Source organism: Thalia democratica, chromosome 2 (genome assembly GCF_965202585.1).
Source record: "Thalia democratica chromosome 2, ktThaDemo2.hap1.1, whole genome shotgun sequence".
Classification (NCBI taxonomy): Eukaryota; Metazoa; Chordata; class Thaliacea; order Salpida; family Salpidae; genus Thalia; species Thalia democratica.
In genome coordinates, this window is record NC_139166.1 from 36421623 (window position 1) to 36438224 (window position 16602).

At 26.4% G+C, this 16602-nt stretch overlaps 1 protein-coding gene across 7 annotated transcripts in view; it reads right to left on the bottom strand.

Annotated features, from left to right (window-relative positions):
• Positions 1-15392, bottom strand: part of LOC145850026 (DCC-interacting protein 13-alpha-like) — a 38355-nt gene extending 22963 nt beyond the window's left edge. For 6 of the 7 annotated variants that reach the window (XM_082955171.1, XM_082955170.1, XM_082955166.1 and 3 more), the window contains exons 1-5: positions 15287-15392; positions 15121-15219; positions 11445-11504; positions 10712-10783; positions 4882-4946 (exon numbers count right to left, since the gene is read on the bottom strand). In XM_082955171.1, coding sequence (XP_082811297.1) covers positions 4882-4946; positions 10712-10783; positions 11445-11504; positions 15121-15219; positions 15287-15337 — 347 coding nt within the window. In that variant the 5' untranslated portion in view covers positions 15338-15392. The remainder of the gene's footprint in view (positions 1-4881; positions 4947-10711; positions 10784-11444; positions 11505-15120; positions 15220-15286) is intronic. The other variant, XM_082955167.1, reaches the window with a different exon arrangement.
• Between the last annotated feature and the right edge of the window lie 1210 nt (positions 15393-16602).

Below are 16602 nucleotides of genomic sequence, written 5' to 3' on the forward strand. Positions count from 1 at the left end.
TTCAGAGTGCTAGCTAGGTTCTTCTAAATTTTTATAAATAGCCTTAACTCATCAACACTAATACATTTATTTTATAATACTCCCTCTCAAAAATGAAATAGTCACCTCTTGGCAAATATTTTTTGGACACGTCAACTGAAAAGTACATTTACTGTAAGGAAGTTAATAATATATACTCAAAACAAAATAAAAGACTCTTAAAGTTCTTTTTGAAATTCAGATATTACCTACAAAACAAAGTGACTTATTAATTATTATTAACTTTTTTTTTTAATTCTGAAGTTTTAAAGCATTGAACTCACAAAAACTGACATTTTGCCAATTTTTTTAAAACTTGATTTAGCCTTAAAAGTATGAGCCCTGAACTACGCGCTTTAGATTTTTCAGAAGTTTTATTTTCAGATTTAACTGTTTTAAGTCTTTGATTTTTTTTTAACAATCTACTTTTTACTTCGAAACTTATATAATAATTGTTTTATATAAATTGTTTAAACTTATAATAATTATATTTGTGTTTTTAATTTTATCAATCTTAATGCTCAGAAATATACCTAGTTAAGCATTTACCAAGCATATCTTGAAAGTGTATACAATGAAACATTACTGACTATCAACTGTACAATAAGACAAGCAAGACACACTATTCAATAAACTAGATATACTTTAAAAAATTCTCATTAGTAGAATACAAAGAAAACAAGCAATAAGATTTTTTAAACTTATATAGTAACAAAGTAATCAAAAAAGTGTTAAACGACAAAAAAAGTTAGCAACAATTATTGTCATTATCTTAATGTGTAGTTTTACTTTAGATTAATTATTTATAAAGAAAGTTTAATTAGTTTTAATTATAGCTAATGATGTACCGGACTCACTATCTGGGTCCGGATCCGGCCGGATATTGCCATTTTTGTCCGATATCCGGATCTGGCCGGATCTTGACATGAAAAAAAAAATCCGGATCTGGGTCCGGCCGGATCTTGATTTAAAAAAAAGGTTCGTATCCGGTTCCGGCCGGATCCTAACAGAGATCCGGATCTAGTTAGTAAAAAAGAGCATACAGAAAAGTATTTTCTCAAAAACAAACCCTGTGTAAATTAAAAAGAGTCATTTTCGTTAGAAAATACGTTCGAAAATTAAACACCTACATTGTAGGCTCATATTGTACACGTGACTAAATTACATTTGTTTACATTTAAACTATGAAAAAAACATTTCAGAAATGCAACTCTTTACCTATATTGTAAAATTATAAACTTTACTACCAAATTGTCAACCTTATGGCTAGCTGTTCTACTGATTATTAGATTAAAGTAATTTTAGACTCAGGTTAGTTTATACTCTCTCTAGCTAGTTTTTTGTTTGACTTAAACAGTGGCAACCGTGCTAGTTTGAAAATTTTTAAAAATCTAAGGCTGCCTCAGGCTAGTTTAGTTTTTTATAAAAACTCAGGCTAGTTTCAAGATTTTTTGAAAAACTCGGGCTAGTTTTCTTTTAGATTTTGAATGAGTTTGAGATGATCCAGTTTTCAATACTTTGTGATTTTCTAGTTAGTTTTGTTCAGGAACATGATTTTAGTTGATTTTAGATTGGTAAGGCTATAGGGGGTCCACCTTGATTTTTAAAGGCCAATTTTATTTGATAGATTTTAATCTTAGCTACAAGATACTTTTTACAGCTTAACAAAATTCAAAGTAGTTTTCCAGATACAAGGGGTCAAAGCCAGCCAGGTCAATAGCTTCCTTATAGAAGGTGCAAACTAAAAAGGCGAAAAAAACCATTTCTTTAAAAATCTTTCTCCTCCTACAGTTTTTAAGCAATCTTATTAAAATTTTCAGTTTACTCTTTACTAAATCTTAAATCATTTGAGTGTAGTAAAATTTTTTATTTTGAGAAAAAGTCCCCTTTTTTCAAAAAAAAAGTTTTTTTTTTGTATTTTAGACCTTAAATTTGTAAATTTCAATTACTTGAAATTCCAACACTCTAAGCTTTTAAACTGTGTAGGAAATATGATTTTGAAAATTTGAGGTACCTAGCTTAATAAACCTAAGAGGAAATAGATTTTTAGTAAAATGGATATTTCCGCGTTTTTAGCTTGCACCTTCCATTAGGTCCCTATGGAACTCTCCGGCTTTGACCGCTTATATCTCAAAAACTACTTTGAATTTTGTAAAGCTATAAAAAGCATCTGTAAGCTAAGATAGTATTCTACTAAATAAGATCAACTTGTAAAAAAAAGTGTTTAACCCCCATATAGCCTTAATTGTAATCATTATTTAAAATTTTCAACCTTGTGGCTAGCTGTTCTACTGATTATTAGCTTAAAGTAATTATTTTTTGGTTTTCCAAAACCTTATTCTGACTCAGGAAAGTTTATAATCACTCAAGTTAGTTTTTTTGAATCAAAGAGTGGCAACCCTGATATTAGCTAAAATTAGGTGATATTCTGGTTGCCAAAAATCATGAAAAGTTTATAAAGTTTAACAAAAAAGCTATTTTAGTGTTTTTTATTGTTCTTTCAATTTGAAGTTTTTTTACTGTTCTTTCAATTTAATTTTTTTTTGTTCTTTAAATTTTAATAAAATTTTAAATGTAAATATTGTTCGGAAAATTAGCAAACATACCAGCTACTATTTTTACTACTAATCTTAACTAGACCTTAATAACATATCATAAACTTTCTTATTATTTAATTATTTTAGCAGCACATTAATATTTTTTAGTCTAAATTTTTTTTAAACTATAATTTTTCAAAATTCAAAAGTATATAGTTAGATATAACACATAAAAGATAAACTTCACACATTTATACTTAGTTAGTAGTTAGTTATATAAAATTGCATTATCGTAGATAGTAGTTTTTTTACTACTTACATTACAAATAACTTAGAGTATTAAGAATCCGGTTCCGGATCCGGCCAGATTTTAATTTGAAAAAAATATCCGGGTCCGGTTCCGGCCGGATCTTAATTTGAAAAAAAAAATCCGGAACCGGTTCCGGACGGATTCTAATTTGAAAAAAAAAAGTCCGGGTCCGGTACATCACTAATTATAGCTAATTTTTTAGTCATTTATTACTCTTTTTTTTACTTAAATAAAAAACTTGATTGAGTTGAAACAAGTAAAGTAAATTAGGTGATCTACTGGATCAAGGATTTGGCTGGATCTTGGTTAAAAAAATCAGATCCGATAGATCACTTAATTTACATTACTCGTTTCAGCTCATTCAAGTATCTATATCTAAGTTATTATTTAATTGCTCAAAAATTCTAGAGTTTAAATATGTTTGCAGCTATTTAGCGCCTTATTAGTTACTAAAAAACAACATAGTTTTGTTGTATCCAACAGTTTAAAAATTCGAAAATTTATATAAATTTCTAACAACTTATTAAACGAAACAAATGTTCAGTTGATACCTTGTACCCGATAAGCTGTTTTTATCAGTGAAACTTTGTCGTACCAAATAAACTCAATTAAGCATTAATATTGTTGTCATTGCTCAGTTATTCATCTTTGAATGCTTTAAATGTGTCCAGTTAGAAACTAAGTCTAATAACTTCTTTATTATAATATCTTTCTGCACCAACACTTTCTGTGTATTCTGAAAGATTATTCTCTGAAGCTGTCAACTTGTACAAGCGAAAGCGTAATCATTGCTTCCAAAGATCGGAGTAAAGTTTTTATTTTTCAACCATAAATTGAAAAAAATAGAATAGCTTTATTGTAGTTTAACAGTGTAAATATTTTTTGCAATAGTAGTTCATTTTATATTTTAAAATATTTATTAAATTTAACGTTATAGTTATTTTTCGTTTTTTTGTAATGATTAAGTCTTAATTTCAAGTTCAATGTAAAACCTTTTTCTTACTATTAAAAAAAATGTAAAATTTTCTTCTTTAAGACTTTACTATCGTTGATTGTATATTTCTGTTTTATGATGAGTCCATATTACTTTCAGTTCTACTTTATTTTATAACTTTATAAGGTTTATAAATTTTTTTGTTCGCTTTCAAAACAAGGTATTCTAACAAAACCATTTGATTTATCTATTAAAATATGAAAAATATTGTTTAATTTTCTTTTGCTCAAACAGTAAGTAATATTGTAAGCTTGTATTGTATTTACATTACAAACAGAAAAAGTCTTTAGAATTATGTATACAACGGTTAAATTTAGATTTTGCTTTTTTAAAAAGCTGCAAAATTACTAGTGAACTAAGTCAGTTGTAAATATTTAGTCCTTATCTGTTTTTTTTTTGTGTTTAATGATTTTTTAAACTTAAAACTTTATTTAAATTTATGATAAAATATTTCAATTGAGACTTTAAGTGAATTAGCTTTTTGCTTGTTTAATAGACCTTGTTGTCCGTCTTGCAAATAGATTTCGGGGAGTTGTATAAACATTGGGCGAACTGTAATATATATTAAGTGTATATAACATGTAATTGTTAACTTTATTTTTATTTAGACTATAATCACCCTAGTTTTTGTTAAAAAACTGTTATCTAGAAATGTATTTAAGCATTAACTTTTTCAAGTTTTCAAATTTGTTTCTTAAACGTTTATCAGTCTACTTTTTATTTTAAAACTACAATATAAAGTTTTTAAGTATACATCATTAAGCTTTGCGTTTTAAATATTTAGCAGTTTTACTCTAAAAATCAACTAATTTAAGTTTTTAAATTTGTTTAACACGATTATTTGACTACTTTTTACATTTAAAAGTGCGTTTAAGTGATAGAAATATAAAAAAAAAAAGATAAACACATTTTTTTATATATATAGTATGAAACAATTAAGTAATAAACAAATTGCAAACTGTAATATTTTAAATTAGTAACAACCAAACTATTTCTGTGATAGATTAAAAATAAACACTTACTGTAAATTAGGACCTTGTAAGCTTTCAATTAGCTCATTATATGTGATTCGATTGATCATGGATATCTACAAAATAATGTTATATGTCACTTAGTTAGTCTAATAAAGTAATTGATAAAAACATTTATTTTGATACTACTCCAAAATATTAATTATCATTTAGAACTTAAGAAAATAATGAATTTATCAACAATTTTATATTTAGGATTGTAATCAAGTTCTTAATCAAACATTAAATATAATTATTGTATAACTTTTGAAGATAGTCCAAAAAGTAAAAGTATATCTTTAAAATTCTTTATTTTATTAAATGTTTTGTGAAAGAAACACATATGTTATATAAGAAATGTTAAACATTAGCTTAATGGTAGTATAATGCTATAACTAATGTGGTAACTGTTTATAACAAAACGAAGTTTTTTCTTAGACTTTTTGCTTTGAAATAATTAAGCTAGTATAAGCCAACGGGTGCACGACTATTCAAGTTCTTTAAAAAAAAGTGAACGGGTCACAACTAAAAAAGTAATGTATATTTTTGAAATGTACAAAATACATACGTAGGTCCTATAAATATCTACAAGCCCTTTTTTTTCTTTTTACAAAACATTATATATTTTTTGAGATATGGCTTAAATAAAGTAAACAATATAGTTATTTTTAGTAATTCTAAAATATCTACAAAATATTTAAGGTTTTACAAAAAAGAAAAAGTGGCTTGTAGATTTTTATAAGATCTATATACGTATTTTTTATTTTTGTCAAACATACATTACTTTTTGAGATAAAGAATTTTTTTAATTTTTAAAGAATTTGAACTGTCGGAATTTGAGTTGTCCGAATTTGAATTGTAATGTAAACTAAGCCAACAATTCAATCAAACTAAATGGCTCTGGTTTTTTTTCAAAATCCTCTTTTCATTAACTGAAAACATTTTGCAATTAATAAGTATGATTTCAGTAAGCCAATTTTATAGCTAGAAAAATATTATAAAAGTTGCACAAATACTTGGACAGTAGGTTGGATGTTTTTGGAACAACGAAAATGGTATAAAATAGCAGTTGTCTAATTAACAGTTGACTTATTTAGAGTAAGCCTTGTTTACTTTTTGCGCATATAAGTGTATATAATTTGTTTTGTTATACATTTTTTTTTATCCAGACTTTAACCGGTCAAAACTAAAACAAAACTAAAACTAACACAAAAAAAACTTATGTTAGTGTTAATTTTTTTTTTAAGTTTAAAATTACTAAAACTTTTTTTTTGTAAACTACAGGAAAAAAACATTAATCCACCTGTAATTATTGGGGCGCACAATAATTTAAATTAGGACAATTCAAGTAAATAAATAAAAAACACAAAGGACCTAAACTAAAAATGTAATACAGTTCTATTTTAAATAAAAAAAATTGTATATAGGTATTGTTAACAGGGTTGCTACTCTTTGGGTCAAAAAATCTTCTCTGAGTGACTATAACTTCCCTGAGTTACCCTTAAATTTCCCTGAGTTTTTTGAAATCCTAAAAAAAATTATTGTTTTTAAAAAATTACAATGTTAATTCTAAGAATATTGAAGAACTAGCCGCAAGGCTTAAAAAATTTCTAAATAAGCACTTTAAAATGAATAAAACTAACTGTTTTGAACAAAATTTTGAAACTGGACTAACTAAATCTCATTCTCAATCTAGACAAAAAAAACTTCTGATATTTTTTTTTTTATCTTAAAATTATCCTGAATTTTTTAGAAAAAATCAAAACTGCCTTGAGTTTAAGAAAAAGAATCAAAATTCCCTGAGTTTCCCTGAGATTTTCGTTAACTTGAAAATTCCCTGAGTTTCCCTAAATTCCCTGAGTGTGTGGCAACCCTATGTTAATATCTACATGCCATTTTTTATTGTTGAAACATTTTAAGTAATTTTTGAGATATAGCTAAAATAATCTTAAAAATATAGTTATTTCAATAAATTTTAAACATTTTAAGAAATATTTAAAATTTGTAAAAGAGAAAAACAGCCTGTAGATGTTAATAAGACCTACAAACGTACTTTTAAATTCTTTCAAAAATACATTAAATTTTGAGATATGGTATCTTAAGTATTTTTTTTTTAACAATTTGAGCTGTCGGAATTTGAATTGTCATGTAACCAACTATTGAAAAGATAAAGAAAATTTAAAAAGATTTACAGAAATTCCTGTCATTTTTATATTAAAAATTGACCTACTTTTTATTCAGTGTGACCTGAGTTCCAATTTTAACATAATTAACCATAAACCTAAATCAATTAATATATCCAGTGCTTAGGTTATATTAACATAAAACAAAAATATTACAAGTTCTGGAAATAACTAAGTTTTACCACTGAGCAGATTTTTAAACTGCGATTCTATAAAATGAAAAAAATATACAAAACTTGATGTAAATACAATGCAATTCATTTTATATTTTTTATCAAAATATTTAGATTATCTTAGTGATGAAACTAAGTAGCTGCTAGTACTTCTAGCAAATACTTTTGTATAGTATAATCTTCACCTTGAATTGATATCTATACCAAATCTAGTAAGAATCAAAGAAAACATTGGTTAAAGTCTACAATGCCTAAGCCTAGATTTACGTATGCAGTGAGACAATTTCATTCTTATTGTAACTCGTTACATAGTCGCTCCCGAAAAAACTAGCAGCCGTCATTCTACAAACGGTTTTTGATGCTTTAATATCAAGCTATCGTTTGCTGGTATCGTTAGTGCCGTTAGCTTTGTCCTTTTGCCGTGCAACGTTAAATAAATTGTCCACTAGGCAAGACAACTTGTGCGCTCGATTTGGTTACGATCAAAGAAATCAGCAACAAAAAATAAATTTGTTTTAATCAAATATTTAATTGATATTAACATTTTAACACAGTTTCCTTAATGGATCAAAAACGCTTTATAATAAACTTCTGTGTATGTTGTAACTATTTTGTTCATAAATGAGCGTTGTTTTTCTGTTTATACGTACTGGTATAACAAAATAGCTTTTTTGTTATGTTTTTAACTTGGTTGGTAGTATAGTTGAAAATGTTTATACCAAGAAGTTACTTGAAGAATAATATAAAAACAAATACATAAAAAAAAAGACTCTATTTTGTCACTGCTTAAAAAATTATTATATTTTGTAGAGAAAGTTATTATATTTTGCTTTTGCAGTATTGTTTTTCCTATTTATAAACTATCTATTATTCACTTTAAAAGTTTGTTATCAACAAAACAATGTTTCACTTCTATATTGGCATATATGAGATCATCAATTGTTATGAACAAATCTGATAAAAAAATTTAAACAAAATAAATAGAAGTTATGTAAAAATATTAAAAAAACTAAATAAAAAAACAAAGTATTGAACTTATGGTTAAACTTGTGGTTTAACAACAAAAAATAAAACTTAATGATACTAAACTTAAGTAAAAATTCAATACTTATGTTACATTTTTAGAATTTTATAGGTAATATAGACTAAAAAAAATATTAATAAGTTAAAATAGTAATAAACAGGACTCTCATTGAAACCAGTTGCAAAAAAAAAAAAAAATAAACACAATGTTTGCAAATTGATAAGGTTTTACATAGACTCTTGAAAACTAAAGCTCATCATTAAGTTATATTGTTGTTTAAATTAATGTACAAATTGAAGTAATATGTTTTTGCTATAATTTTAGTATATTTTATTAAATTGTCTTATTGGATAAGGTTTATGTGGTCAAAAGTTTTAATTTAGCATCGTATTTTATTGAAAAAAATTTTCTAGAGGCGAAAAAAACTCCCATCAGTTACAAATAATTTGACTTACTAATTAACGGGTGCTAGTTTGAAACAGAAATAGAAACCAAACTTGATAGCAGAAATATGTGAGAAAAAAGAGCATTTTATTTTAGACAGTAGTAAAAATAATATTATAAATGTTTTAAGTTACTAAAGTAATGGTTAAGGGCATAGGGGGGGGATAAACACCCTTTTTTGGTTTTTGATTTTTTTTATATAGTTTTTACTAAGCTACAAGATGCTTTTTACAGATTTTAAAAATTCAAAATAATTTTTGAGATATAGTTGGTCAAAGTCGGAGGCAACAATAGGATCTTTATGGGAGGCGCAAACTAAAACCGCAAATAACTAGAAATCACTAAAAGTCTATCTTCTCATATGTTTTTTGAGATAACTACCTCAAATTTTCAGGAAATGTTCCTTGACATATTTAAAAAACTCTGTTAGAACAGAATTTAAAAAAATTGTAAATTTTATATAAAAAATTAACAAAAAAACATTTTTTTTTGTTTTAATTTTTTTTTTTTTAATTCTGTTCCAAAAGAACTTTTTAAATATGTCAAGGAACATTTCCTAAAAATTTGAGGTAGTTATCTCAAAAAACGTATGAGAAGATAGATTTTTAGTGAAATATTCTATTTATGCCGTTTTAGTTTGCGCCTCCCATAAGGAACCTGTTGTTGCCTCCGACTTTGACCGGCTATATCTCAAAAATTATTTGAATTTTTTAAATCTGTAAAAAGCATTTTTTAGCTAAGTAAAAACTATATAAAATAAAATCAAAAACCAAAAAAGGGTGTTTACCCCCCATGCCCTTAAAGTTGTTTATGAATGCGTCTTTAAAGTTTTGTAAAAGGATATAAGTTCAACTGGTATAATAACAAATATGTCTGGACAAAAGAAAAAAATCTTTGATTTCTATATAAACCAGACAACGTTTTGAAAGCAGTGCAATTTAGAACAGTAAGGTGGTGCGTTGTGAACTTAGAAATTTAAGGTTTTATTTAATTTAATAATTTAAAACTTTTGACAATGTATGCAGTTCATCATCTTAAAGTTTAAGGGCTTAGGGGGGTAAACATTTTTGTTGTAAATTTGTATAATTTTTTTTTTCATAATTTAGCTATTACTTAATTTTTACTTCTTCGAAAGATTCAAAGTAACTTTAGAGATATAAGCGATCAAAGTTAGAGAGTGCAATAGGTTTTTAATGGGAAGCGCATACTAAAAAGGCAAATATAGACTACTTCACTTAAAACTTATCTGCTTCTTCCTTTTTCGAGCAAATTTAGAAAAACAAACTTCAAGTAATGTTAAAAAATTTAAATAATATATTAAAAAAAATATATATAGAAAACACACACAAAATAAAATCATTTTTTTTTAGTTTCTGTTTATTTATTACTATTTGAATATTTTAAAACTTTGTTTCTTAAAAGTTTTTTGAAATATTAACTAAAATACTTCCTAAAAATTTGAAGTAAATTGCTTCAAAAATGAACACAAATATATTTTTAGTGAAATTTTCGAAATTCCGAGAAATTTGGCCTTGAAATTATTTGATTCCCAACGGTTGTATCGGATTTTTTACTAAACTGATTATCTCACAAGTTAATTGTTTTTTTTTTCTTAAAAAATTATTTAATTCTTAAGCAATCAAATAGGAGTTAATGTTATTTTTAGTAAAAAAAATTGGACCCCTCATATGCCCTTAGGTTTGTGTTTAAAAGTTATTGAACTGTTTACTTGTGTTCATTTATATTTCTTTTAGTTTTGGTATAGTTTCCGATAGTGATTATTTAAGATTTTTATATTTAGCTATGTAAAAATAAATGTTTCTTTCGCATTTTATATTAATTTAAGATGATTTTAATCCTCTTTCTATCCCCTCTTACTTGTAAGCAACCTCTCGAATCACGACATTTATTAGTAATATAAGCAAAATACTATTATAAGAAATGTTGTTAATATAAGAAAAAGTCTAAAAAATAACTTTTAACTTAAAGCAGAACCAAAAACTAATAAATTTAAGTACCTCATCAACCTTAACTGCGACTTCATTTGTAGTTTTGCACAAACCTCCAACATCCAAGTTTAAACTAGAGCTCTAAAATTTTATTTATTAATAAATTTGATTTAGTATGAGCAGCAAAAAAAAATTTACTACTTAATTTTGTTCTTTTTTAAAATAAACAACAAACAACAACAAGTTTTTTTGAAAAATATACGTTAAAACATTTGCTGCTTTACAAGATCTTGCTACTTTAAATAAAACTATACTTATCTTATAAATTAAATTATAAAACCTTTTCATACAAAAATCAGTTAAAATGTTACTGATTTGAAACAAGCCGACAAAAGTATTGTTGTTTGTATTTATCAAGTTTAAGTTTATACACTTTTAAAACATATTTAATGTAACCATAAAGATATAACTATAATTTCAATAAGTAAAAACTCACGGACAAATTTTAAATATTATTAGAAAAAATAATTTAAACTTATACATTAATAAAAGTGTTTAATGCTATAACAAAAAATTAAAGTGTCACTAGCACTCACCGGTTATAGTCATTTGTAATTAATAATTAACAACTTTTTTATAACCAAAGTTTTAAGAACTTTAAATAAATAATAGTAACTCAATTAAAACACACTGACCAAATTTAAAATATCATTAAAAGAAACATCTAAATCAGAATAAAATTACAAAGGCTGTATATTTATTTAAGTTTAAATGTTTAATAATAAATTTGCTAAAAACTTACTAGATTTGAAAACTGCCTTAGTTTTGTTGAAAGATGTCCTGTAGCAATAGAAAGCTGATTCTGAATAGTTATAAAACTTCTTTATTTTTCAGTAGTATTATACATAACCTATTTTTAGACCTTATATTTATTATTATTATTTATATAAAACTTAGCAGATTTTGATTGACTTATACAGCGGTTTATCGTGAATATGTCTGTTTAATGACTCATAATGAGGACAAAACTAGCTCGCTGATTGTTACATGGACTGTTGTTGATAGTCATGTGGTGAAGTCCAGTGCTTATTGAATGATGGCAAAAAGACGTTTCAGCTTTGCTGAAGATATCCGAGATAACAATTTTTTAATTAATTAAACAAGCATAAACATTAATATCACATTTAAACTGACAATGTGTTAGACCTTGAGTTGTAAAATATTAAATTGCTTCTACTTTTTTGACTATACCCAAAAACGAATTCGTAAGTGTTAATATACTTAAAGACTATTTGTTTAAATAAAACAGCAGTTCATCCTGACTATGTCCGTCTGATAAATCATAATGCAAACCAAACTAGGTCGCAGAATGCCACATGGACTGTTGTTGATGGTCGTGTGGTTCAGTCTAGTGCTTATTGACTAATAGCAAAAAATATCTCAGCTTTGCTGAAGTTATCAGAGATAATATCTAGTTAACTAAGCGAACAAGTATAAACTATAACTTTACATTGTATCTGACAAAGTTTAGTTGTAAAATATTAAATTGTGTTCATTAAATACTTAGCACCAACAAATAATTATAAAATATCAACTGGTGGTAACTTTAAAAAAATCTATTGGCATATAGCTACAGAAATGATAATAAAATCGGAACAGCATATTTATAAAAATATGGCAATTGATAAATTAAAATATACATTAGTAGCTGAAATTGAGGCCATCATTTAAAATTGGAGAAATAAAAAACATTTGAAAATTTTACAAGATGTAGGTTCAAAAATAGAGATTGCACTTGCAAAAACGTAACACAATATGAATAAAAGAATAGAATGGAATAGAACTTTAAAGGATAAAGCTCGTATCTTTCTGTCTCACGAACAAAACATAAACTTCTAGGAATACCGTCATTAAAATTTGAAAAGTATTTAAAGCAAAATATTTGTAAGGAAGTGGTGGATCATCTTAAAAATAAAGCTATGTAAACATCATAAGCAGTATGGGTTTTGAAACTATAAGATGCTATACAGGGCACAACACAAGTACTTGTGACAAAGTACAAGTTTTAAAGAAAGCTAAAAATTATCAAGGAGGATAGTAAGGAAGTACAAAACTTCAGAAAAAAAGGTATTAGAACCTAAAAAGTATGAAAACGAACTCATCAACATTAGGATTGCCTAAAGTTTAAAAATAAATTCTTCCAGACTTTTGAAAGAACAAGTTTTTTGGTCAATTTTTAGTGTAAAACCAAATTTAATATATAAAACTGTCTTAAGTCATTTTCATATATGCCGCCTTTAAAAGATTTTTTATGATTGGCATACCTGAATCTAAACTGAGTCGAGCACAAGCTGACATAGAACCTCGTCTCAACGCCAGAGTTAACTGTGGCTTTGTAAAAAATGTTCTCTGAGCAGCATCTAGAAATGTAATCTGGTACAACCCTCCTTTTTAGCAATTAAGTAAAAACTAATATTGGAAGAAAATTTATAAATCTAGTCAAAAAACATAATATGCAAATAAGTTATTCGTGTACGGAAAATTTAGATAATATCAATAAGGCACAAAACCAAAAAATTATAAATCAAAACTCAGGAATTAGAAGAAAATGTGGCTGCGCTGGTAGCTGTAAACATAATTTGAAAGGGTGCAATTGCCCTTCAGAGAACATCGTTTACAAGGCCACAATTAACTCTGGCGTTGAGACAAGGTTCTATGTCAGCTTGTGCTCGACTCAGCTTAGATTCAGGTATGCCAATCATAAAAAATCTTTTAAAGGCGGCATATATGAAAATGACACTGAGCTTTCGAAGTATGCTTGTGGCTTTTAGCGCAGCGGCATTGACTTTGAAATCTCCTGGGAAGTTATTAAAAGAGCACAGCCTATAGCTGACGGCAATAGCCCAATATGTAGGCTGTGCCTCAAAGAAGCAACAGCCGTTGTGTATGCACTGAAAGACAAGAGATGCCTAAATAAAAGAAGCAAGTTTGTATCGTCTTGTAGACATACAAAAAAATCGCTTTTAAAGTTTAAGAAGTTTTAGTTTCATCTTAAAATAATTTAAATTTCAATTTTTTTATCCTTATTTTATCTTTATCTCTTTCAATTATTTGTCCTAATATATAGTTACTCACTGAAGTTTTATGAATTTTTGCCAGTGTATTGTCGATTGGTAAATTAATTTTTGCACAAGCCGTTTTGCATGATTTTTGATAGTTTTAAAATTACGTCTTAATCTACTTATGCTAAATTTTTTAACTTTCATTTGTGTGTTTTGTTTTGTGCTTTATTTTGAACTTGTTTTGAAGCTGATGAGTGCATAAGCACGAAACTCGAGTCCTTTAAGTTTTACATCTTGAAAATTGAAATACACCTTCATATATACTTATATATACTGAATAACTTTTCACCTTCTTTGTTTCCTATCTATATGAAGCTGAGAAGTTTGTTTTCACATTGTAATTCATTATTCTACTAAAGATATTACTAATTTTATTATAATATTTAAACTGTAAGATACAATAACCAAAGTGATTTCTTTTAACTAACTAGGCTAAAGAGCAGTAAAGACATAGTAGAGTTTTGTAAGCTATAAAATTATAACTTGAGTATAAAAAGTCTAGTGACCTACTAAATACACAAATTTTAGATCCGGCCAGATATAAATTTAAATATTTTTTTCAAATTAAGATACGGCCGGATCCAGGTAATTCTTTTTAACTAAGATGCAGTCGGATCAGATAGTGTTTCCAAAATAGGATCTAGCTGGATCCTAATCCAAAAAGGCATTATCAATCGGGATCAGAACCCAAATACTTGGATCTGGTATTTTCTTATACTTATCACTTAAAATGCAAGCTAACTACACAAACGTACTAAGGGAAGTTTTGTATATGTCATTTTTTTTAAATAATAGCACCAAACTGAAGCGTACAACTATTAAAAATAATCAATCCAACATTTACAACCTGGTTTCATCCTCATTTGACTTAATCAGGCTGACATATTTATAATTAAACTGTGCTTCATTTAAACCAAACGGGCTAAAGTACTTTTGCACTGAAGCGTAAGTTTGTAGGTAAGTTGGAAAATTTGTCTCAACTAAATCATTACAACTCTGCGTAATTTTTGACATAGACTGTTTTAAATGTAAGATTAAGTATAAAGTCAACTTTTTTTCTTGTGGCTATAACCTTAAAGTTATATAAAATATTAAAAAAAATATTTATTGTTTGCATGTTACTACTAAAATAAAATTAATCAATAAAAAATTTTTTTTTTAATTTACAACTAGGTAACTTTTTACCAAGCAGTATCCGTGATACATTGTGGATGAATGTAAGATAGGTAGTCTGCTTTTTTAGACAAGAATCGAATAATCTTTTTATTTGATTAATAAATTCTTGAAATTTTCACACAATACATAAAAACATATTTTAGTATTGTAATTTAGAAGCATATGTAGAAGTAAAAATACCTGAATTGAGGCAATTTTATTGTAGATATCCTTCAGTGACTTTATAAATTCAAGTATTAAAATTGAATCATGTTCATAAACACCAATCAACGCTCGTGTCTAAAATTTAAAACAAATAAGAAAATTTAAAATTTAATTTTTTTGTTTTTGTAAAAGTATTATTTACCTGAGGGCTATCTTCTAGACAGTCTTCATAACAAAGAGTACTATTCCCCATATCTTATTTATATTTAAACTAAATTACTGAATGAATTAAGTATATTTGACTAAAACTATGTTATTAATTAGTAGATTTAAAAGAAAGAAATTAAAATATAGATATCAAAGAAAGCAAACCTTGTTGAAAGATCAAAACAACTGTTGTTGTACACAAATAATTTGTTAGACTGATGGTGTTTTACTACTTATGAAGTATTAAACAGGGTCCCACTAAAATTGCAAAAAAAAAATATAGGGAAATCTATAAAATATACCAAATTTATGGGGAAATTATCAAAAGTAAACAAAGAGTTTTAACGTTACGAACATATTTTTAAGGTACATGGAGTAAAATATGACATTAACTGTTTATAAGCACAGTCTTAAAAGAAATTTACAAAAGTTTGAGGGTTTTTGAGCTCTAACTTTAGTTAAATAAGCAAACTTTAGATAAACTGTATTTAATATTAGGGGTAGGGAGTACTTGAGTGATATTTGCTGGACTTATGAGTACATATGATTTGGATGTGTTTTTACTTCATTAAGAAAAATGTAAAGAACAAAAAAAAACTTTGAAAAAAAAAATGTGCCGCCAAAAAAACTAATTTCAACCCCAAAAACATTATGATTTTCGATTTTTTGACTTAAAAAGTAATAAAATCACTTATACATGTCCTAGACTTATAACTTATATCTTAAATGAAAGCTTATCTTATTGACATATTAACTGCTTTTGGTTTATTATGACGTCATAACCACCCTAAATATGCTGAGATTTTCATACAGCTTATGAAATACTTTAAGAAGGTCTTTTTGAGAGCTAATCTTAAAAGGTAGTGTCACCTTGTGAGTTAATTAAGAAAGTGCCTTAAGTTCAGTTACTAGAAATTCTGAGTCAAGCAGTAGTTTGACAACTTCCACATGCTGGTTGCTTAGATGTGTTTCATTTATAAGCATGCAAATAAACGGAAGGCTGCGCAAAATAGATGCTGCAGAATACCAAAGTTTAGTAAACCTGCTTTTGTGATAAAATTTTGTGATAAATTTTTCACTAAAAATACGTCTTCTACTAAGTTTTTAATCAACCTTATCCAGATTTTAAAAGTTTTTACATTGTTAACATTTAGACAATTCACTAGATATAAATTTTGATTTGAAATAACAAAATTAAAGTTTTTATTATTTTTAATTACTCTTTTTGTAGTTCTTTAATCTTTTTTTTTTTTCAAGATTATAAAATTTCCAACTTGTCACTTCTTTTTAATCATGAGACTTAATGAGATT